The sequence below is a fragment of the Benincasa hispida genome, chromosome 9 (genome assembly GCF_009727055.1).
Source record: "Benincasa hispida cultivar B227 chromosome 9, ASM972705v1, whole genome shotgun sequence".
NCBI classification, from domain to species: Eukaryota; Viridiplantae; Streptophyta; class Magnoliopsida; order Cucurbitales; family Cucurbitaceae; genus Benincasa; species Benincasa hispida.
In genome coordinates, this window is record NC_052357.1 from 33,610,783 (window position 1) to 33,634,451 (window position 23,669).

At 32.5% G+C, this 23,669-nt stretch overlaps 1 protein-coding gene across 1 annotated transcript; it reads right to left on the reverse strand.

The window, feature by feature from the left end:
- Positions 1-16,286: 16,286 nt before the first annotated feature.
- Positions 16,287-16,835, reverse strand: LOC120084674 (pectinesterase inhibitor-like). The gene has a single exon (XM_039040483.1). It carries the CDS (start codon positions 16,833-16,835, stop codon positions 16,287-16,289), a length of 549 nt encoding a protein of 182 aa, XP_038896411.1.
- Between the last annotated feature and the right edge of the window lie 6,834 nt (positions 16,836-23,669).

The window sequence follows — 23,669 nt, forward strand, 5'->3', positions numbered from 1 at the left end:
GTAGATAGATTGCTCCCTTAAGGGTTGATTCCGGGGCTTGAACGATGTGGCGCCACACACTTTCTCATGACTCGAGAGGTGTTCACTCATAGTAGAACTATGATGTATTATTTATTAGAGGAATCAGTGGTACTTAAGGAGTTATATGTAACTACAGGAAAAAATGGTAAATTGACCCAGCTGTACTTACGAGCGATTTGTGAAGGGTTATCGTACTTTTGATTGGTTATATCTAAGAGAAGAGTGTGCTGCCGGTCTTAGTGGAGTGTCCGGCAGTTAACAGATGGTGGATTTCGTGATTAAAGAGTTTACTCAGCTATTCACGTACCATTGGAGCTTCAAGCTATTAGTTCATAAAGTCTCCTTGGTAGCTCAATGGATTCAAGTTGAGAATCAGTTTTTGGGTTAGTTTGAAGTGTTCAAATTAACAAAAGGGAGTTTGATTATATATGATATAATTAAATTGGTTCAATTGTATGTGATATAATTGATTTGATGTAAGAGATACATTAATTGGAGGAATTTGATATAAATATGATTTATAGACCCTTTAGGCTGTATCTTTAAAATTGATCCCTGTGTGTCTCCATATACAATTCAAGACTCATAAGACAGCCTAGGATATTAGTTTATTGAATTAAGGGTTATTAAGACAAAACATATATAACACAAACAATAACACTTATTGAAATAACATCGATAACTCTTTATTGATGACAATCAGTTATTTACATTTACTATCTACGAGTTTTAGGACATAAAACCCAATAGAAAAATCATGTAGATAACTTAGAATAAGCAGACAACCTTGTTTCCTCTTGAGCCTTAGTCAGCCAAATCTCTTAGGATTAGATGATGAATACAACCCCATTTTTCCACACTTCAATCTAAAACGGATAAAGAGGCCAACACTACAGTCCGAGTTATTGCTTTATGAGAAGCAACTTGATCATCAAAATTCTCACAAAACCAGGTCATTTAGAGGGTCAACATCTGCAAATCTAACTACTAATAGAGGATCAAACAACGGTGGACAAAAGTAAAATGGACTGTTTAATGGAAATACTAGACCTCCACAATAGTAATACAACGAAAATGGCCATGGAAATGGACTTGGAATAGGAAAGGGGTGCTGGAATGGGAGTGGAATAATCCTCCCACTTGTCAGGTATGCTCAAGATATGGTCATTCTGCCTTGCAATGTTATCAACTCAACAATAGAAATTTCTCTCCAAATCAAAATGGGAATTCTAATAGCCGTGGATCCTAAGTGTCTAGAAATTTTGCATCTAATCAGACCAAATGTCTTCAGCTCCATACTCGAGTTAAGCTTTTGTCACAACTCCTGGCACGAATCCGTTCATTGCTACTCCTGAATCGGTAGTTGACCCAAATTGGTATGTTGATAATGGGGCTTTTAATCACATAACATCTAATCCAAGCACCATGACGCACTCATCAAAATATGGATGGAACGAAATTATCACAGTTGGTAATGGTAATTCTTTGCCTTTCTCTCTTGTTGGTTCATGTAATTTAATTTCTAATGCTGGAATTCTGCATCTTAAGACTGTGTTGTGTGCTTTTACCATCACTAAAAACGTCATTAATGTATCTAAACTTGCTCAGGATAACAAAGTTTTCATTGAATATCATGCTGGCTATGGTCTTGTAAATGATATTCACACGGGCATGGTGGTGCTAAAAGGGGAACTCAGTGAGGGTTGTACGAGATTGGGCTGGTAGGAGCCATTGGTAGTGCTTCAAGCTTTTCTGATATGGGTTTGAGGTCGAACAACAAAATAATGACATGCTCTGTTGCTGTTCAAAGTAGTAGTGTTAATTTGGTGTCCAAATCTATTTTACATAGAAGGATTAGACATCAGTCATCCAAAGTGTTAAATGAAATAGTTAAATTATGTAATCTACTAATGAAGTCAATGAAGATATTCCTTTCTGTGAAGCCTGTAAGTTTGGCAAATCTCATGCTCTAACATTTTCATTATCTGCATCGCATGTTGGTGCTCCTTTTGAATTAATTCATTCAGATTTATGGGTCCTACGGCTGTTATGTCTACTGATGGGTACAAATATTATGTGCATTTTCTGGATGATTTTAGTCGTTTTGTCAATATTTACTGGCTTAAGCTGAAGAATGATAATGTGATTGCCAGTTTGGGTTCTCAATTAAGGTATTGCATACAAACAACGGTGGGGAAATAAAAAAGGTTCACAGGTTATGTGTCGATATGGGTATCCAATCTTAGTTTTCTTGTCCATATACGTCAACCCAAAATAGTAGGACTGAACGAAAACATCGTCATATTGTTGAAATGGGTTTGACACTACTGGCTCAAGCATCAAGTCGTTGAGTTATTGGTAGGATGCATTTTTTACTTCAATTTTCATTATTAATGGTCTCTTCTCAACTGTGCTGAATAAAAATCCACCAATGGAGGTTTTTATCAACAGTAAAACAGTTACATTCTATTTATTAGTTACAACAATTTATTTGTTACATTCTGTTATAACAATTTATTTGTTACAACAGTTAAGATTCTGTTTGAGTTTGATTCTGTTTGAGTTTGTTTGTATTTTCCAGCTGTTAGTTAGTCAAGCAAACTAACAATTTCTATAAAAGGAACTTGAAGTATGTAAATACAATAAGTGAAAGTAATAAGAAAGTATTTCCACATACCTTTTCTCTCCATTTGTTATGGTATCAGAGCATTTCCGCAAGAGAGAAAATTAAAAACCCACCCGAACGCCATTACCCTCGTGCAGTCCTATCATGACGACATCAGAGAGTTCAACGTCCGGCAACTCTTCGGAACTTGACGCCAAATGAATCCATTCATCCTTCATCATTCAATCATCCCAACCACCAATCTGGTATCTATACCACTTGCAGGATCAAACAACTACTCTTCATGGAGCAGAGCAATGAAACTTGCATTATCAAGGAAGAACAAGATTGGTTTTATTACTGGAACGATTGAAAAACCATCAGAAGGAAGCTTACAATCAGCATGGAGATGTAATAATGATGTGATAACCTTATGGATTATCAACTCAGTCTCAAAAGAAATTGCTGCCAGCTTAGTTTACAGGGGAAACGTCAAAAAGATATGGGATGAATTAAAAGAAAGGTATTGTCGGTCCAATGGGCCACATATATACCAGTTGAGAAAGGATCTTGTAACTACTACTCAAGGAAACCTTTTAATGGAAGTATATTATGCAAAAATCACTACGATATAGCAAGAACTTGTTGAATACAGACCAATGGATGAATGTACTTGTCAAGGGTCAAAGAAGATGATAGAATTCTTGAATGCAGAATTTGTAATGAAATTCCTTATGGGCTTAAACGAGTCATATGCACAAATCAGAGCACATATTCTATTGATCGACCCTCTGCCAACAATAAACAAGGTATTCTCTCTTATTATCCAAGAAGAAAGGCAAAGATCCATTGGATCCACACCTACAATTGAAAGTATAACTCTAATGGCTAATGCTGAGAAAAGTTTTACATCTGAGAAATCTAAGAAGAAAGATACTCGGCCAGTATGCACTAACTGTGGATATAGAGGTCATATTTCTGAAAAATGTTATAGACTACATGGTTATCCACCAGGGCATAGACTAGCAAATAACAATTCAGTCCATCAACAAAGGCCACAAAACTCTATGCAAACTAGTAATGAAAAGCCATTAGAAGCTCTTAAGAGCAATCAGTCTGCCTTCTTTGCCAACCTGAATAATGACCAATACTCACAGCTCTTGAACATGCTGCAAACACACTTGAATACTCAACAAATTGATGAGATCCCTAAGACAGATACTACCTACATAGCAGGTACATGTCTTTCTACTTCACTCATCGATTCTTGTTGAATCATTGATTCTGGAGCCTCTTCTCATATATGCCATGATAAATCTATGTTTAAAGAACTACACAGCACTCAAAATGTGTCAGTTATACTACCAACTAAAGCTCGTTTGAAGGTTGAGTATGTAAGGGACATTCTAATAGCAAAACAGTTGATATTGAAGGATGTTCTATACATTCCTGATTTCAAATACAACCTGCTATCAGTGAGTGCTTTACTTAAGGATGGAAGATATTCCATATCCTTTAATAACACCAATTGTATCATTCAGGACAAGTCGGTTTCGAGAACGATTGGGAGGGCTGAACTAATCAGTGACCTATACTTACTCAAAGTAAATGATGAAAAGAATAAAGACTTGTCTATTGAATCTGCTGACTGGCCTATTGAATCTGCTGTGTTTTTGTGTAAAGCTTATGCAACTACTTGGCATAATCATATGGGATACCCCTCTATTAGTAGAATAAAAGAATTGTCAAAGATTATAGAGATTTCTTATTTCTCAAATTGTACACAATTCTATTACATTTGTCCTTTAGCTAAATAGAAGCGTCTTTCATTTCCTGCCTTAAATAATGTTGCTGAGAATATTTTCGACCTTGTGCACTGTGATATATGGGGTCCCTTTAAAACTCGAACACATGCAGGTCACACTTATTTTACCACCATTGTTGATGATAAATCAAGGTACACATGGATACATCTCTTGAAAAATAAAAGTGACATTCTACAAGTCATTCCCAGTTTCTTCAAAGTTGTTGAGACTCAATTCTCAAAGAAAATCAAAAAGTTTTCGTTCTGATAATGCTCCTGAATTAAATTTCAGAGAATTTTTTGCCAAAACAGGAACTACTCATCAATTCTCCTGTGCATATACTCCTCAACAGAATTCAGTGGTTGAAAGGAAACATCAACACCTCCTCAACGTTGCAAGAGCCCTAATGTTTCAGTCCAATGTTCCTCTCACTTTTTGGGGAGAATGCATCCTCACTGCAGCATATTTAATCAACAGAACACCTATGGTTTTATTATTCAACAGCACTCCCTATGCTATTCTGTTTAACAAAACTGTTGACTATGGCTTCATAAAGACATTCGGATGCCTTGCTTATGCTTCTACACCAACAGTCAACAGGTCTAAATTCGATCCAAGAGCAAGACCATGTGTCTTCATGGGATATCCATCAGGTATAAAGGGCTATAAGCTATATGATATGACTAAAATGACATTTTTTTTATCTCCAGGGATGTCTTATTCTTTGAAGAAAGGTTCCCATTCTAGTCTGTCAAAGAAGACAACAAGCCCATTTCACATGATTTTATTGACCAGTTCGTCATACCAAGCCCACTATTTGATCACTTTGAAAATAAAGGTATTACTGAAAATCTTGTTGTTAATACCTTAGAATGCTTATGTGAGGATAACCACGGTATTGATGATTCACAACCTCATATTGAAACCTCAGAAGAAACCAATCATACCACCCAAACAACCATTCCCACAGCCCCAAGAAGGTCATCGAGAGCACATTACCCACCCTCCTACCTAAAAGACTTTCACTGTAACCTCACATCCCACATAAAATCACCCTTTCCTCTTCACAAATACCTCTCATATAATACTTACAACCAAAACCAAAAGACATACATCCTAAATGTCACTTCCATCTATGAACCCACATATAAAAGCCTTTGCGGATGCTGATTGAGGATCATGTCCTGATACTAGAAGATCCATTACTGGTTTCTGCATATTCCTAGGGGCATCTATCATATCATGGAAATCAAAGAAACAAGCCACCGTTTCTAGATCTTCTGCAGAAGCGGAGTACAGGGCACTAGCCTCAGTTACTAGTGAATTAATGTGGATCTCTCAACTCCTCAAAGATCTTCAAGTTAAGATCCTAATGCCCACTACTGTATTCTGTGACAATCAAGCTGCTATTGCCATTGCCTCTAATCCAATGTTTCATGAGAGGACAAAACACATAGAAATTGATTGTCATTTTATTCGGGACAAGATAGCTGATGGGTTCCTTAAGATTCTCCCTATCCAATCTAGTCAACAACTCGCAGACATGTTCACTAAAGCATTGCCTACATCTGTTTTGTCTAAACTAGTATCCAAGTTGGGCATCATTGACATTCACCGTCCAACTTGAGGGGGAGTATCAACAGTAAAACAGTTACATTCTGTTTATTAATTACAACAATTTATTTTGTTACATTTTGTTATAACCATTTATTTGTTACAACAGTTAAGATTCTGTTTGAGTTTGTTTGTATTTTCCAGCCGTTAGTTAGTCAAGCAAACTAACAAGTTCTTCTATAAAAGGAACTTGAAGTATGTAAATACAATAAGTGAAAGTAATAAGAAAGTATTTCCACATACCTTTTCTCTCCATTTGTTAGCTTTTATAAAGAGGCAACTCAATTCTTCAGAATTACAAACATTTTGATGTGCTTGTTATCCTTGGCTTCGGCCTTTTAATGCTAAAAAAATCAGCTCAAATCGAAGAGATGTGCATATTTGGGACCAAGTCCGGTTCATAAAGGGCATAAATGTCTTAGTCCATCTGGAAAATTATGTATTTGAAGACATGTAGAATTTGATGAAAATTGTTTTCCATTCTCTACAGGTTCAGGTACAATGGATTCCTCTTCAAGTCATCATAGCCCAAGTCTACATCATTGGCTTCCTGACCCAAAACGGTGCTCCCAGCCCAGCCCATATTCATCCACTCCTTCGGTCAACCAAACTACAAGTCATAGCTTATATATGAATGTTCCCCTTCCAACCACCGTTCTGCCAAGCCCAGAACCCAACCCATGACTTGTAACATGTCATGTCTCTGATTAATAATCTTATTAACTCTCTGGACAGATAATTTTCCTTAAAGGATCTTAGGTTGCTGAATTATTTTTTGGGAATTCAGGTATCTAGGCTTTCATCCGGCCTGCTCTGCTGTTAACCCAATCCAAGTATATTGATGATTTACTTGTCAAACTCAACATGACCTCTCTTAAACCAACCCCAGCGCCTTCTGTTATTGGCAAACACTTCTTTGTCTCTGATGGCTCACCATTGCCTGATCCGTTTGTTTACCACAGTACGTTCGCCCCGATATTGCCTATATCGTCAACCATTTGAGTAAGTTCTTGAAGAATCCAACTGATGTTCATTAGCAAGGGGTAAAACGTATTGTGCGCTATCTCAGTGGCACTAAGGAGGGGCTTTTAATTTCTCCCTCTATTGATTTGAACATCACAGCCTATTCCAATGCTGATTGAGCCTCTAATATTGATGACAGAAGGTCTGTTGCTGGTTATCTTTTAATAGTGTATTGATTATTGCAGAAGGCAGCTCCTTCTTCTTCTCCATGTTCCGTCTCATCAAGGCTACTGTAGCCTTCTTTTCCTTTTTCTGTAATTTTTCTGCAGCTTGTCTGATGGATGGGAATTTTGTTTCCATGTTTAGGATGACAATGATAACTGATGCAGTTAATGTGTTACCATTATTCATAAAGTCTCATCTTTAATTCCATATATAATTTAATTTTTATATTCTTATATTTTCAGAAAATATCAAGCAACAAATACATAACAAAACAACATATATTTATAGACACAAGCAAAACAAGCTATATGGGATAAGGAGTAAAAAGTAACGACAAGAAAAACTCATGCAACTACCCATTTTGCAAACGAGTGTGCCAAAAAAAATTGTAACATCACCTCAAAAAGAAGAAAGACACGACATCTAGGTCAATAGCAAAGGTCTTAGTCTCGTGGTGACATGAACATATCGCTAGTTTTAGTCTTTATATATTAGTCTAAAGCATAACTCAAGGTAATTAATATATATTTCTTTATTTTGATATTGAAGTTCAAATCCTCGAATAAATAAGACATAGAATTTGGTTAGATCGATCTTCAAGTTATTTCCTTAATGAGTTTCTTAACTTTTAATTATGTGTGTTTAATACCCTTTTAACTTTAAACATAAACGTAATTAATGGACTCATGCCAACAAGAGGGTAGCTAGGGTAGCTCAACTGACATACTGTTCATACTATCAACCTTGTGGTTTGAGGTTCGATTCCCCCACTCCACACTTTAATTACAATATCTTTAAAAAAAAAATAAAAAATTAATGATCCCAATTTTATGGAAGTATCAACATTGATGGAAATTTTAGGAAAAATGATAGGAAATTAATGGAAATTGTTATATAATTAATTAATGAAACTTTCATTGTGGCTTAATTATAAAATTTCTATTAGACGTCTTTTGTAAATGTATGTGTAATATAAATGTTGATGTGGGAGTAGAAATTTAAAAAAGAAATAGAAAAAAAATTACAAAATAATATAAAGTTTAGAAATATTTTAATGTGAAATGATGTAAAAATTATGAAAGTTTTAAATGGTAAAAGAAAAAAAAAAACTCACACGTCATTCAATTTTTGAGGTGAAATGATGTGAAAATTTATTGAAAGAAGTTTCAATGAGGTTAAAAATAAATTTAATCTATTTTTTGTGGTTTTTCAAATTCAATTTATTTTGAAACGAAAGTTTTTGGTTGAAAATAAAACTAAAAATTGAGAAAAAGTTGGAAATTAGAAAAAGTAGCACATAAAAAGGCTTAATTCTTTGTAAAAAATGATGTTGGTGTGTGAAACTATAGAATTGTGTATAACCAAGACTATAAAATTGAAACTTGAACTAGGTAACGTAGTTAATTAGAAAAAATCGAATTTTTCTCGAAATGTTGAAATTTCTCAAATTTTTCTCGAAATCTCGAAATTTCGTCAAAAGGAGGGAAATCGGAATATTCTCGAAATTATGAGATTTCTAAGGAACTTTTAAACTATGATTGGAACTACAAAATTGGGTTTTTGTGTTTGCTATCTTTCAATTTTATATTTAATAGATACATTAATGTTTAGAGGCGAGGATCCATTGCTAGGAACTATAGTTGAGTTTGACAAAAATATTTGAAGAATTGATTGTCCAACATAAAAAAGGTTAAAGGAAGTGATGTACTCTAACCATTCTAAAATGAGCACGCCTTTGATTTCAAGTTGTCCCAATTAACAACACTTTAAATTTGAATCTCCTAATTTTAATTCGATTTTTTTTTTTGTATTATCTAGTTTGAGAGTAGAGAAAAGATATAAGTGGTACAAAAAAGTTTTGAAAGAGAGGTTTTGTTATCGGGTCTAGGGAAAGAATGATTTCTTTTTGAAGTGAGAAATTTTTTGTATTTTTTAGTTGTCATTTTTTCCCCCTAATTTCCCAATTCTTTCTACTTATACCTATGATAGTGGTGGGAGGGGTTTTCCCAACAACTACGACACTAAACTATAGAAAATAACTATAAAATTAAAATAAAAGAAAATTTATAGATTTCAAAAAAAAAAAAAAAAAAAAAAAAAACCACTCTTCATTTGATTCATTAAGAAGTCAAAGAATTTAGAGAATTTCAATATTCATAATTCAGAAGATTTAAAGACTAGAAGACTTCGACAAATTGATCGTCTCTTTTATTTTCAATAAATTGAGCATCTCTTCTTCAATGAATTGATCGTCTCTTTGCCAACCAAAATTGAATAATGCTCCACTGATTTGAGAACAAGCTCGTCGACTTTTAAATCAAAGTCAATGATAACTACTAAAAGGTGCTATCTTATTCTACTAAATTCGGACGTGTTCTATGATTACGTGTTTATTTCATGATTTTGTAGGTCTCAAGTATTAAGAAGGTAGAATTGACTGTTAGGGTAGAAATGGGGCTGAAATGGACCAAAAAGGAGCTTCAACAAGTAAGGAAAATAGGTGGAAATTACAGAAATGCTTATGAGGGAAAGGCGCGGGGTGCCAAAAGCAGAAGACAAAGCTAGGTGAAAGTGCTGCAACACCCTTAGGCGCTACGACATGATGCTATTTCCAGAAGGCAACAATTAAAGATAGCGTTGTGGCGCCATCGAGGAAATGTGTGCATAGCGCTGCATAATGCTGCACGACTCTGTGGATAAAAAGCCACAACATCGTGACGGCAATTCAAATTCTATAAATATGTTATTTTTTGCCTTTTAGGGTTAAAGTCTGATTCCATCAACCTCCATACCTCTTTCGCACCTGCAACTTTCTCTTTTCAACAAATTTTACTTGTATTTGAACATTAATCTCTTGGAATTCTCTTTGACACATTATGAGTGGCTAAGACAAGTCTTTCTAGCTTAGGATTAAGATAAAAACTCATTGATTGGTTGTGAGAACTTATATTGTATTGAGTTGCTTGCTGGTTTTTTTATTTCTTGAATGAATTTTATCTTCTATGCTTTGAATTTGTGAATGATTTGGTCAATCTTCATCTCTTCATTGTTAAGCTAGTGAACGACACATGATATGTGAGATATAATTGTGTGTTAATCTCTAAGTACCAAAGGTCAAAGCATGCTTGTATTGTAACACCCCAAATTTTTATTATTTATGTAATTTCATTCATCTTTATTAATTGAAGACATTTTTGAAATTTTTGGACATAAGTGTAATTGCGGGAATTTAATTATTGACGTTGAAATTATTCAATTTGGAAATTAATGCCAAGAATTAATTTCACTTGGAAGGGGTTATGTCTCACAAATTTAATTTAAAATTAATGTCAAGAATTAATTTCATTTGGAAGGGGTTATGTCACACAAATTTAATTTGAAATTAATATCAAGAATTAATTTCATTTTGGAAAGAAGTTATGTCACACAAATTTAATTTGAAATTAATGTCAAGAATTAATTTCATTGTGTAAGAGGTTAGTTAAATTCTTTGTGAATTGAAAATTTTAAGGGAGAAATGGATTAAAAGTTGGAAGCAGGGTCTGATTGAAGGAAGATTTTGGAGATTGGAATCTTGAGGGTGGTTGTTACTCAGACTTTGTTGGAGAATTAAATTCAAAGATTGATTATTGAAGACTGTCGCTTGGATTGATATCTGAATCTAGTATCGAGGTAATCTTACTACTGGAACTACCAACAGGCCAGACACTTTGATATATGCTAGCATGATAGATGAATATTATGACATAACGATAGCATGATAGACGGATAGTATAGTATAACCGATGTATTTAATTGTATGAGGATCTGAAATATTTATTTGTGCACGTAGATACTTGCATGCTAACATGAGATGATACTTGATTCCATGAGGTTGTATTTGATATGAGGATATTGAGACATATATGTATATTGTAGAGCCATGATGTCGAGGTGTATATGTATGTTATAGAACTATGTTGTGATACTTGTGATGTTAAGACTGTGATAGTGTCCTTACTGATTAGTTAGATGCCCACTAGATATTGTGTTTTCTTCGGAATTCACCAGATATTGTGTTTCTTTCGGGATTCATAGATTGTGTTTCCTTCAGGATTCACCAATATTGTGTTTCCTTTAGGATTCACCATAGGTAGTGGACATACTTAACTACAATAGGATAGAAATCAGTTTTTCATGTATGTATGTATCCCATGAGGATTGGAGCAGTTTATATGATCTACCAGAGGTAGATATCTAGAGGACATAGATTTACTGAGTATTTTATACTCACCCTTTCTCATGTTTATGTTTTAGGTAAGGATAGGGACGCGCCGATGAATGACAAGAGGAATCCATGAACGAGCCACTGAGGACCAATTTTATGCTTCCGCTCATTAGATTTAGATTTCTTTTCATGTTTTTTTTTTAACTTTCAGTTTTGATGTTTGAAACTTACTATTAAGAATTGTTTTCAGACTTATTTATTATCATTTATGATTTATGGATACCCTATCATTTGATTTCAATATTTGAATTTAGTGAAGATCTTTTAAGTTAACTTATTTATTTAGCATTTATTTCACTATAAAAAGGATGTAGTTTTAACTTTCATGCATATATGCATTTAGTAACGATCTAACTTGAGTCCTAGGAAGTCGGGTCGTTACATGTATATTAATTGATTGATTGTTTAGAATAACTTGTTCACAACATTGCATGATTGACTCAATTCAAGCGCAAGAATAGATTAGTAAACTTAGGCTATTTAGGATATTAATCGTTTTAACTAAATCCCTTAGGCTTAATAACTAATCAATTTAGGTGCTTGTCTCGGCTACTTGACCAAGTAGGTTAGGCACATTAATCGCATGCTAAATATCTTTTGTGTTCTATGAACCAACCAATCCAATGGGTAAATCCGATTCCTTAGGCTAGGCCTATTATCATCTGAATTCTGTTTTATATTCTTATTATTTACATTCTTGCTATTTACTTACTCTGCGACTTAATTTCACTGCAATCACAAACAAACAACCCTCTCCTCCTCAATCGATCACCTAAAGAATTTTGAACCATAATCAAAGGAAAACAAAGTGCTCCTTGTGGATTGACTCGACCAATTATAACTATAGTTTTAGTTTGGTTTCAAAGTTTATAAATATTATTTGATTAGACCAAAGGGAATTCAACACTCTTGTTTAGGTTAGTAAGTCAATGTTTGAAAAAAAGTATCAAAGGATTATACATTATTAGAAACTATAATACTTAGGAATTGTTTGGATCGCAAATATTGTTTCATGGGTATAGATATTAAATATATGAGATTTGAATGTCTGGATTTTAAATGTTATGTGTTTGGATGTGTAGGAGAACTAATGTTTGGAAGTTAAATATTTGTGTTCAATTCAATAATTTGTATATAGAAACTAAAGTAAATAATTACTTAATTAAATGCAAGAGATCAATTACATTTAACATTAACTAATTTATTGTTATGTTAATTAATAAAATAAAAATAAATAAATACTTTTTAATTAAACATAATTAATTATTAAAAATAAACAATCAATTAATTAATTATTAAAAATAAATAGAATACTGATAATTAATAATAATAATTTATATTAAATAGTTAAGATAGCATAAAATATTGATGGTAAAGATATTAGTTAAAATTTATTAAGTCTAAATAATACACTTATATATAATAATTAATTTAAATGAATAGTAGTGAATACTTGATATTAATTTATTAATTAATTAAGCTATATTTTCACTGTTCATCTCCCAGACATAAAAATCCTATACTTTTGTAGGGTATTAAAAAACCCATGTAGCTTTTAAAGTTTACTGGATAATAATATCCTAGGTTTTAAAAAATGAAATTTCCTTAAACAAATAGGTATATTGCTTGTCTGAAATCCCACGGGAAAACCTGTGAAACAAACAAGGTCTTATACTACAAATCAATAAAATCAAATTCATTTCTATGAATTAATTTCATTTTTCGAAATCTCATGTAATCAGAGGGAAAATAGAGAAGTAGGAGGGTATTAACAGTTTTTGTCCGTATACTAACGATAATGATATTTTTATTTTTTAGTTTAAGAGTATTTTTGAAAATTTTGAAAGTTCAAGAGTAGTTTTGATACAAAAAACACTAATGGATTCCATCCAAAGGTAATAGTAAGAGTATTTTTTAATGCTTTTTGAAAGTTTGACAGTATTTTTGAAATTTTTAAAGATTCAATGATATTTTTGACATAAAATATAAAGTTTAGGAGTGTTTTGTATACTTTAACTAAAGAAAAGTGACAACCAAGACACGTGACAGAGACTTCTCATTCCCTGTCCTATTTAGTTACGCACAACAATACTTTTTTTTTCCTCCACTCCTCTCTTCCCTTTTTCCCTCCAAAAAAAGATATCTTTCCCTATTAGGAGGGGGATCCCCACAAGGAGAAAGGACATTCTACGTGAGTGTTATGTTCTCATCTTCCTATTACTTGCGCCATTGTTTATGTAGTTGTTTCCCTTGAATATCTTATCCTTTATTTTATTCCAAATTTGGGGTTCCAACATTTTTAATAATTTGTTTAAGAACATGTACAATCACGTGAAATCTCATAGTTTTAATTAATAATTTTAAAACATATGAATAAACTTTTAACATGTAATAAGAATTGTATAGTTTTTTCATTATATATAGATATAGTACAAAGTTCAAAAGAAAAAATTGTGTAAGTTATATTAAATTATCAAATAAATGTATATATATTTTGAATTTTGGTAATGTAATATGGATAATGTAACATTTTTTTTATTTTAATGTTTATCATATATTTATCGTCAAAGTAGTCAGTCTCATAATGATGAATTTTATTTCAATTTCTTTAAATGAATATCTCTTAAGAAACAATTGCAATTGTTTGAAGAGAAGAAAAAAAAAAGAATTCCATAGAAAGTTTAAGGGAAAATAGGAAGACAGATTTTCCTCCACAGTCCTGTTTTAGTCTCTGAAAGTTATGTACAAAGAAAAAAACATATACCTAAAATCTTGTAGGCAAAGATATTATTTAAATATTGTTTTCATAAAAGATATTACGTATTATATTTAAAATTGTAAAATAAAATTTTAATTTATAAATTATTTAACAAAGAAATCCAGTATTGTTTTTCTTCTCACATTATATGCAATCCTATTTGTATAATTTATAATAATTTTATTTTTTAAGTATTATCTTTATCCTTATTATTTTTTTAATGAATATCATTTTTATTTTCAAGTTATATCTTAAAACTTTTCCAACAACTTTCTTTCAAAATATAGGGATAATAAGTATAACATAATTAAATAACAATCATATTTTAAAAATTAAAATTAGAAAGATTATACTTTGAACTTCTCTATGAATCTATTCTTCTCTATTATTCTAAAATCTTCCCTTATATGTCTCCCTCTTGTTGATTCTCATCTTTTTCTCATCAAGTCCAATCAACTTTTTCTTCCTAAAAAAAAAAACTCTAATTACATGCATATTTTTAGAAAGTTAAGATGTTTTATTGGAGAAGGGGAAAGGAAAAGGAGGACGAAAGAAAATCTCACCTTAAAAATGCAAGGAGAATTGAATATAATAAATTAATTAATTAACAATAAGATTCAAGAAAATGATAAATGGTTTGCTATTAAAATTAAATATGATTAAAAAAAGATCTCCCCATTTGTTAATGGATCCCTCCATATCTCATTTTTCATCCTCATTTTCTCAAATCTTTCCTATATCTCCCTCTTGCCTCTACATCCTTTCTTATTTTCTCTCCGTTCTCTATTCAATATTCCATGATAATAATAAACACATCAATCAAAATAAAGCTGATAGAAAAGAACTTATAGTACTATTGAGAATGTAGAAGGAAGAATCGAAAAAAAAGAGAGAACATAATTGCCATAAACACAAATATGTAGATTGAAATAAATTCTCTTAAAAAAACATTGTTAGAGATAATATCGAAGAAAATGCAATTAGAAGGAGAGAACTGAAAAAATAAAAACAAAAGGTAAAAAAAAAAAAATACGCAACACGCATCAATGAAGATTTCCTTTGTTTTGAAAGAGGAAGAATGTTTAATAGAGTTTAATAATCAATTAGTTTTTTTTCTTTTTTTTGGGTTAAGGTTATAAAATACACGTGCTAATGGTAATTTTCTTTGTTTTTGATCAAAGTCCCAAAAAATACACAAGCAGAAAATATTTTATTAGAAAACTTCTTTAGAGATGTTATCAATAAACGTTTCAATAGTGCTTACCTTTGTTCTTGAGAGGAGGTAGATTGCCCAAAGATCTCTAATCTCTCCCTTCACACTAATTAAATACATACAAAAGTCTTTTGGTGAAATGTCGCATTTTACGAAAAAGAGGTTTTATTGGAAAGTTTTGAACGAAGGTGTGAAAGTTTTGAAAGATTTGATATTATATTGAAATAGATTTGTTAAAAAAAAAAACAAAAAAAAACAAAAAACAAAGGGTATAATGATCCTATGTTAAAATTAAGGGGTAAAGTGGGAATGTAAAAATTCTCCTCACTTCATCCTAGAAACGTTTTCTTAATATGGAAAAAGATCTCTTGAATGTAGAAGATACCTTTTACTGATACGTGGATTACTATTTTCTTTTTTTCTCTTGTGATTTTCTTTTTTAATAATTATTATGATTAAATTGTCTTTTAGTCTCTCTTTTCTTATTGTTTAAAATAGCATTATATTACATCAATGTCCCTTAAACTTGAAAATAACGTTAGCTAATTGATCTATATGACAAAATAGTATTTTTTGGTTAATTTATTTTGTTAGTCAATTTAACTCAACCCTTTAGACCCATGAATAAAAAATGTATGTTATCCTAAAATAATGTTAGTAAAATCTTAAAAATATGAAAAGAAAAAAATTGGAAAAAAAAAACAAATGTAAATTTATAGGACTCAAATCAACAGACTTTTATTCGTACATGGACATTCCAAATACATAATAACTTCATAGTACACAAAATCATGAAAAAGTACAAGAAAAGGGCCTTAGACACGTCCAAGGAGAATATTGGCTATAACCAAGATGATACTACAAATATCTTCCAGAGCCTTGCCATGTTTGGACAACCCCGATCCGTCCATCGGTGATTGCGTGAAGTTATCCTGACAATCGTCGGTCTCGGTCATGGCTCCAGAAGCCTGAATATTAACGCCATCGTAATCACCTGTGGCCAAATAGTTCTTCGCATCGTTGAGGTCACTGGCAGCGTCGTCGTAGTGTTTGGCACAGGAGGCGTAGCGCTCCTTGAACTTCGGGTCGGCTGCCTTCGATGCCAGGAACTGGGCGAGGGCTCGACTTTCCGTAGCCTTGGTGTGGGCGAGGTTGATGGTGAAAGTGATTAGCCCTTTCAGGTCTGTGGTGCGAGCAGATTTCAAGAGGTTGGAGCAAAAGGGAGGGTTTCTAGTTCTTTGGCAGATGGTGGAAACGACGTCGTTTGGGGAAGCTGCATGCATGGGAACGACAACATGAAAGAAGAGAAGTGAAAGGACGAAAGGTAGAAGAGAAGAGGCTGGAAGAATAATGGAATTTGCCATTTTGTGTGGTTTTTTTGCTCATTTTCATATTGAGAATTAATATATATATATTAAATATTTGATGAAATTTAGGAGGATGAATGGGGATTTGTTTCCAAGTTTAGGATGAAAAATGATAACTGATGCACTTAAAGTGTTACCTTATTAAATCTCATCTTTAATTCCATATTCAATTTAATTTTTATGTTTTTATGTTTTCAGAAAAAAACATGCAACAAATACATAACAAAACAACATTTATAGACAAAAGCAAAACAAACTATACACGATAAGGAGTAAATAAAAAGTAACGTAGAGAAAAACTCATGTATTATCTTTTTTTTGTTTTGCAAGCGTGTGTGTGCCAATAAAATTGTACAATCACCTCACAAAGAAAAAAGAAACGATGCTTAAGTCAATGGCAAAGGTCATTGCCTCGTGGTGACATGAACATATAGTTAGTTTTAATCTTTATTATTATCTAAAGCATAACTGAAAGTAATTGACGTGTATTTCTTTATTTTGAGATTGAAGTTCAAATCCTCATATTTGCACGTGTTAGATACATGAACCTACATTTAGATCAATCTTCAAATTATTTCCTTAATGAGTTTCTTAACTTTTAATTTGTGTTCAATATCCATTTAACTTTAAACGTATTTAATGGACTAGTAAATGTTTGATTTTGTATCTCATATGTACTTAAACCTATTAATTAATTTGACTTGTTTCTTTAATTAACAATCTATTAGAACTATAATATTGAGTTTTTGTATTTGCTAGTATCCTTCCTTTTAGTTTTATATTTGATAGATATATGAATGTTTATAAGCGAGAGATCCATTGTTAGGAACTACAGTTGAGTTTTGGCAAAAATATTTGAAGAGTTGGTTGTCCCATATTAGAAAGGTTTAAGGAAGTGATGAACTCCAATCTATTATAAAATGAACCTTGTCTTTGATTTCAAATTAACCCAATTATAAACACTTTAAACTTGAGTCTGCTAACTCTAGGGGATTTCAGCATTCAGAAGATTCAAAGACTAGAAAACTTCAACAAATTGATCATCCCTTCTTCAACAAATTGATCGTCTCTTCTTCAACGAATTGATCATCTCTTCGCCATCTACAAATTGAATATTGATCTCCATTGATTTGGGAACACGCTCATCGACCCTCAAATCAAAGTCAATGATAGTTCCTATAAGGTGCTATCTTACTCCACTTAATTTGAGCCCATTCTATGATTTTAAGAAATCTTACGACAACTTAACCATTATAAAAACATTGATCCAAGATAAATATAAATGTAAAATAGTCTTTAAACATTAATTGACATATCCATAATCCGTCGTCACAAACATATATGTGAATCAAATTTCTAAAACATAAAGTATAATATATCCATATATGTGAAACCACATATCCAGGAATCCATAGTTACTAGTTAGCCACAAACATAAAGTACAACATTAATAGAATACAATACATGACCACATAAGTTATTAATCCTATAGAATTACATAACAAAAACCAACGACTAAACTATGAACCAAACTTCTAAATCCACAATTATTAGCATCCCAAGCATTCAACTTAGTCTTGAAAATTTAAAAACATTCCAAGTTAGTTTAAATAAAATAAACCAATAATAAAAAATAAAAAGATATATCATATAAGTATTCAACTTACCATGAAAATTGCGAAACCCACGGAGTTTCATTTTTGTATTGTGATGGGGGGCTGGACATTATCTAGAAAAACAATATAAAAGTATATAATGCCATATAAAAATGCATAGTAAATTGCAACAAATGAATAACAATTAAGTTGGAGCCACCACGCACCACTCTCAATTTTTTTCACAAATCTCCATTTCTTCAGCTGTGGAGGAAGATCTAATAAGGATGTCAATTTTGTGTACAAATCAAAGCTTCAATGTTTTAGATGATAATGAACTTCTAAAAGAATCAAGAATCCTCCCTCCTGTACTAAATGCTGGTTCAGAAGCCACAGTAAACACTGGAACGACAAAAACATCTTGAGCAATTTTTGATAAAACTCGGTATTTATAGTCATTTAGTTTCCACCAACCCAGAACATCAAAATGATTACTTAGCTCTTCACAAAGGTCAAGACAAATATCGATCCACATCATTCCTCAATTCTAAAGTATGTTTTTTTTTTCTCTTCTTCTCTTGTATCGTGATAATATAAGACCACTCAGATCAGTCTCAACAATAATTCCCGAACTCAATAGTCGTAAACTATCACTTGATTCAACTTGTTCATAAACACAACTATGGACACTCAAATCATTACCAAAGCCATCAACTTGTGATTTGTAAAAATTATACAAACACATCAAATAAGCTTCAATCCTATCAGCAAGAGCTCTAGCCATAACATCCTCATAAATACTTTCAAAGAAAAAGCATACATAATCTAATTTGTATCGTGGATCAAGCACCACGGCTAGAAATACAAGCTTATTAATTTTGTCAAATGAACCCTAATATTTATCATACTTTGCTCTAACGAATTAAAAGCTCATTAATACCCCACATCTCATGAAAGTAAGAATTTGCAGTCACATATAAAGAACCACTTATCTTCGTAGTGACATCATATAATACCTTAAAAAATATGACAAACACTTCAATATTTTTCCAATCAGAATTACTTTGTGGCCCTACCCTCTTCTTTCCATGACCATCTTCAGTAAAATAGTCTTGATAATCCAACTTCTCTTCCTCTAATATTTGAAAAGTTTGATCAAATTTGAGTGCATACTCAAGCATAAGATAAGTAGAGTTCCATCTTGTTGCCACGTCCAAACAAACAAGAGGTTGCATTCTATTTTCTCTTACTCCACACAAGCTTTAAACTTTGTCAATCTCTTAGGAGAGGATCTTACATACCTTACAGCATCACGAACACTAGTGATGGAATTATGCATTTCTTTCAAACCATCATTCACAATCAAGTTATTATGCGAGCACAACATCTCATATGTAACGATTCACCTTCCAAGACTAGGGTTTTCCAACTTCTAAGTCTTTTCTTAACATACAAAATAGCCTCATCATTTGAACTTGCATTATCAAAAGTTATGGAAAAGACTTTATTAACCCCTCATTCCAACAAACAATACTCAATGACCTTGCCAATCGTCTCACCTTTATGGTTAGCAACTTGACAAAAGTTCAAAATCTTTTATGCAAAACCCATTCTAAATCAATGAAGTATGCAATGAATACCATGTAGTAAACATTTTGCAATGAAGTCCATGTGTCAGTTGTAAGACTGGCCCTTTGAGAATTGCTTACATGATTTCAACTTCTTTTTTTTCTCAAGATAAAGATGATAGATGTCTCTAGCAATTGTTACTCCTGAAGAGGGTCAAACTTAGGACAAGACACACTACAAAAATGTCTAAAACCCTCATTCTCTTAAATTTGAATGACAATTCATCAATAATTAACACCTTAGCACACACTTCTCTACATGCTTGTTGACTAAAAAAATGTAGTCACAAAATTACTACCACATTTTTCATCATTAAAAGGTTGAAGAGTTAAAATACTTTGTCCTTTTTCTTCCTCCTTATATGGATACTTCTTACACTGATTTTTTAAGTGTTTCCATAATGTGCTAGTCCCACAAGAAGTAGTATCACAACAATACTCTTTACCACAATAATTGCATATGCACCTTGTACTAATTTTTTCCAAATTTGTGACGTGATCCCATATAGTGGAGGTTGTCTTAGTAGATCTAGGCCTCTTCTTAGTAGGTAGTGGTGGTTTACTTGAATTCCCAATTTCAATTGTGTTAGTAACGATATGAGGAAGAGTAGGACTAGGGCTAGGACTTGTTTGGCTAAGATGTCCACTAATGTTGTCCATAATCTATAAAAATTGAGAAATTATAGTCAAAGACTCAAAACAGAATAATCACCAAGCCAAAAAAGAAAAATCTAAGACTATTTATAATTAGACATTCAATAAACAAAGCAAGCAGACAAATCAAGCAGACAAATCAAGTAGACCAATCAAGTAGACAAATCAAACTATATACATTCGATAAACAAAGCTAGTAGACAAATATAAAACAACCACCAACACAAGTACTAAAAAATCCACTAACAATCCAACAAAAAAAATAAACAAAGCACACAAAGACATTTTTACAAACCTTGAAATCTCCTTGAAATCTGTCACTGAAAAGTGGAAATTTGAAATTTAGGCGACGATCTTGGAGACGAAGAAGTGTAGATTTGAATTTTTTTTTTTTTTTTTTTTTTTAAAAAAGGCAAAACTTAGACTTAGAGATGAATCACTAACTAATCAGAGTAAAAAAAAATGGAGATAGCAAAATCGGAGATGGTACACTTGACCGTCGGACATGGAGAGATGAGAGTCGAGACTCGAGACGACGGAGATTGGAGACAACCGAAGAGTCTGATGTAGGATCTAAAGACAACTCTAGAGGGGGTGAGTAGGGTTGACTACCAATTTTTTTTTTTTAAAAATAATTTTATCTTCAAACAATGCTCAATAAAGTTAACCCACTAATTTGATTAAAGAAAATTTATGCAAGACAAAACTTAAATCATGCAAGCTATGATAACTTCAAATTTAAAGACAATTTAATCAAGGATAAATTTAAATAACACACTAAAAATTAAATCATGCAATTGGAAAGATTAAAAAATAACTAAGACAAGAAGCAAAAAAATTTGAAAACAAGAAATAAAAGAGAGAGAGGAAGAGAAAACACCGGGAATATAGTGGTTCGCAATTGCTACTCCACTCTCCAAGACTTCTTCTTGGATATTTCACTAAGTGATCCTTGCGGTGGGGACCAAACCGACACACGACTCTTTTTTTCTAGGCTAAAGAGAAAACCAAGATTTTTTTACTGGTTTAGGATCAAACAATTTCTTTTTCTCACAACCCAGGTGTTACCCACACCTTAATACAATTCCCAAAAATTAAAAGAAAACTCACAATATTACCTCTTGAAGCTAAATACACAAGTTGAGCACTTAGAAAAAAACTCACAAAATAATCTAGGCCTTTAGGAGCAAGGAGGACAAGAAATTGAGAGTAGAGAGAATTGAGAGCTTAAGACTTGATAGCTTTGGTGTGTTAATGAAGAGTAAAATCAAGTCGAATTTATAGGCGAGAGGAATAAATTTTGAATGAAGGGTGGAGATGAAAAAAATAGAAAGGGAAAAGGATTTGAAAAGGAATTTTGAAAGATTTGAAATAATTGAGATTGGAGAATAAAAAGGATTTGAAGGATGAAATATTAGGAAGGAAATCAAATTTTGAAAAGTCTGAAATTTGATGGAATTTGGAGAAAATTGGATCAGAAATAAAAATTGACCAGATGATATGAGCACACACACGCACAGGGGAGGAGATTAAGCGTCACGACTGCATTCTGTGAAGAAACCACAGGCACGTGCGGCGCACGTGCGCGTCCGCACTTGAAGCTGGGTGACCGCCACTTGTCATTATCTCATTTGTCCATGGTCGCCACGTCACTACCACATCACGTGCCACGTCAACAAAAAGTGACCGGTTGGAGGGTCACGTCATCTGCCATGTCAGCTGCCATATCATCAATATTGACCGTTTGTGTGCCAGGTTAGATGCCATGTCAGTAAGGTGCCACGTGTCACTGCCACGTTGGATTTTCTCTCCAATCTTTTTTTGCTTATAACTTTCTCGTTTGAACTTCGATTTGAGCGATTCAAATTTCGTCTTTCCGAGCTCTACAAGATAGTGACTCTGAAACACTGAAAATGTTAGTACAAAAAATCTGAGTTTTTTATCATCAAAATACTTGGTTTGATTGAAGCCCTAAAGCTAACAATCTCCCCCTTTTTTATGATGACAAACCACCATAATACCAAAAATATTTTTTCCCCTTTTGTTATCAACAAAAAGATATACAAGTGATTTTTCTCTCCCTTAATCATACAAATAATGCTCCCCCTCAATAAATTATAACACATAAATTCATAGAAATATGAATAATGCTCCCCCTATCAAACATAATTAGGCAATTTTAATAATACCAAGTACAAGTCTATTTTTACAAAAGGCTTCTTCATTTAATGCCTTTGTAAGAATATCTGCTACCTGGTTCTCAGTATTAACATAATTAATGACAATATTCTTATTTTACATATGCTCTCGAAGAAAATGATGTCTAATATCTATATGCTTTGTTCTAGAATGTTGAATGGGATTTTTAGTTAAATTAATTGAACTAGTATTATCAAAAAAGATTGGTACTTGTTCAAAATTTAAACCAAAATCACGCAACATTTGTTTCATCCATAAAACTTGAGAACAACAATTAGCAACAACAATATATTCAGCCTCAGTGGTAGATAATGCAACAGAATTTTGCTTTTTACTATACCAAGATACTAAAGAACAACCTAGAAAATGACATGTTCCACTAGTACTTTTTCTATCAGTTAGACTACCAGTAAAATCAACATCACAATATGCAATCAAATCTAAAGATGCATTTTTAGGATACCATAAGCCTAAATCAACGATACCAAGCAAATATTTAAAAATTCATTTTACAGCATGCAAGTGTGGTTCTTTAGGACATGATTGAAATCTGAAATCTAGCACACATGCATACACTAAACATAATATCAGGCCTACTCGTAGTTAAGTAAAGCAAGGATCCGATCATACCTCTATAAGCTTTAATATCTACGTTTTTACCTTTTTCATCCTTATCAAGCTTTGTAGTGGTACCCATCGGGGTCTTTGCTACTTTTGCATTATCGATTTTAAACCTTTTGAGTAGATCCCTTGTG

Bases quoted from the DNA above. Each gene is read 5' to 3' on its own strand.
- LOC120084674 (XM_039040483.1), bottom strand. From the start codon at position 16,835: ATGGCAAATTCCATTATTCTTCCAGCCTCTTCTCTTCTACCTTTCGTC.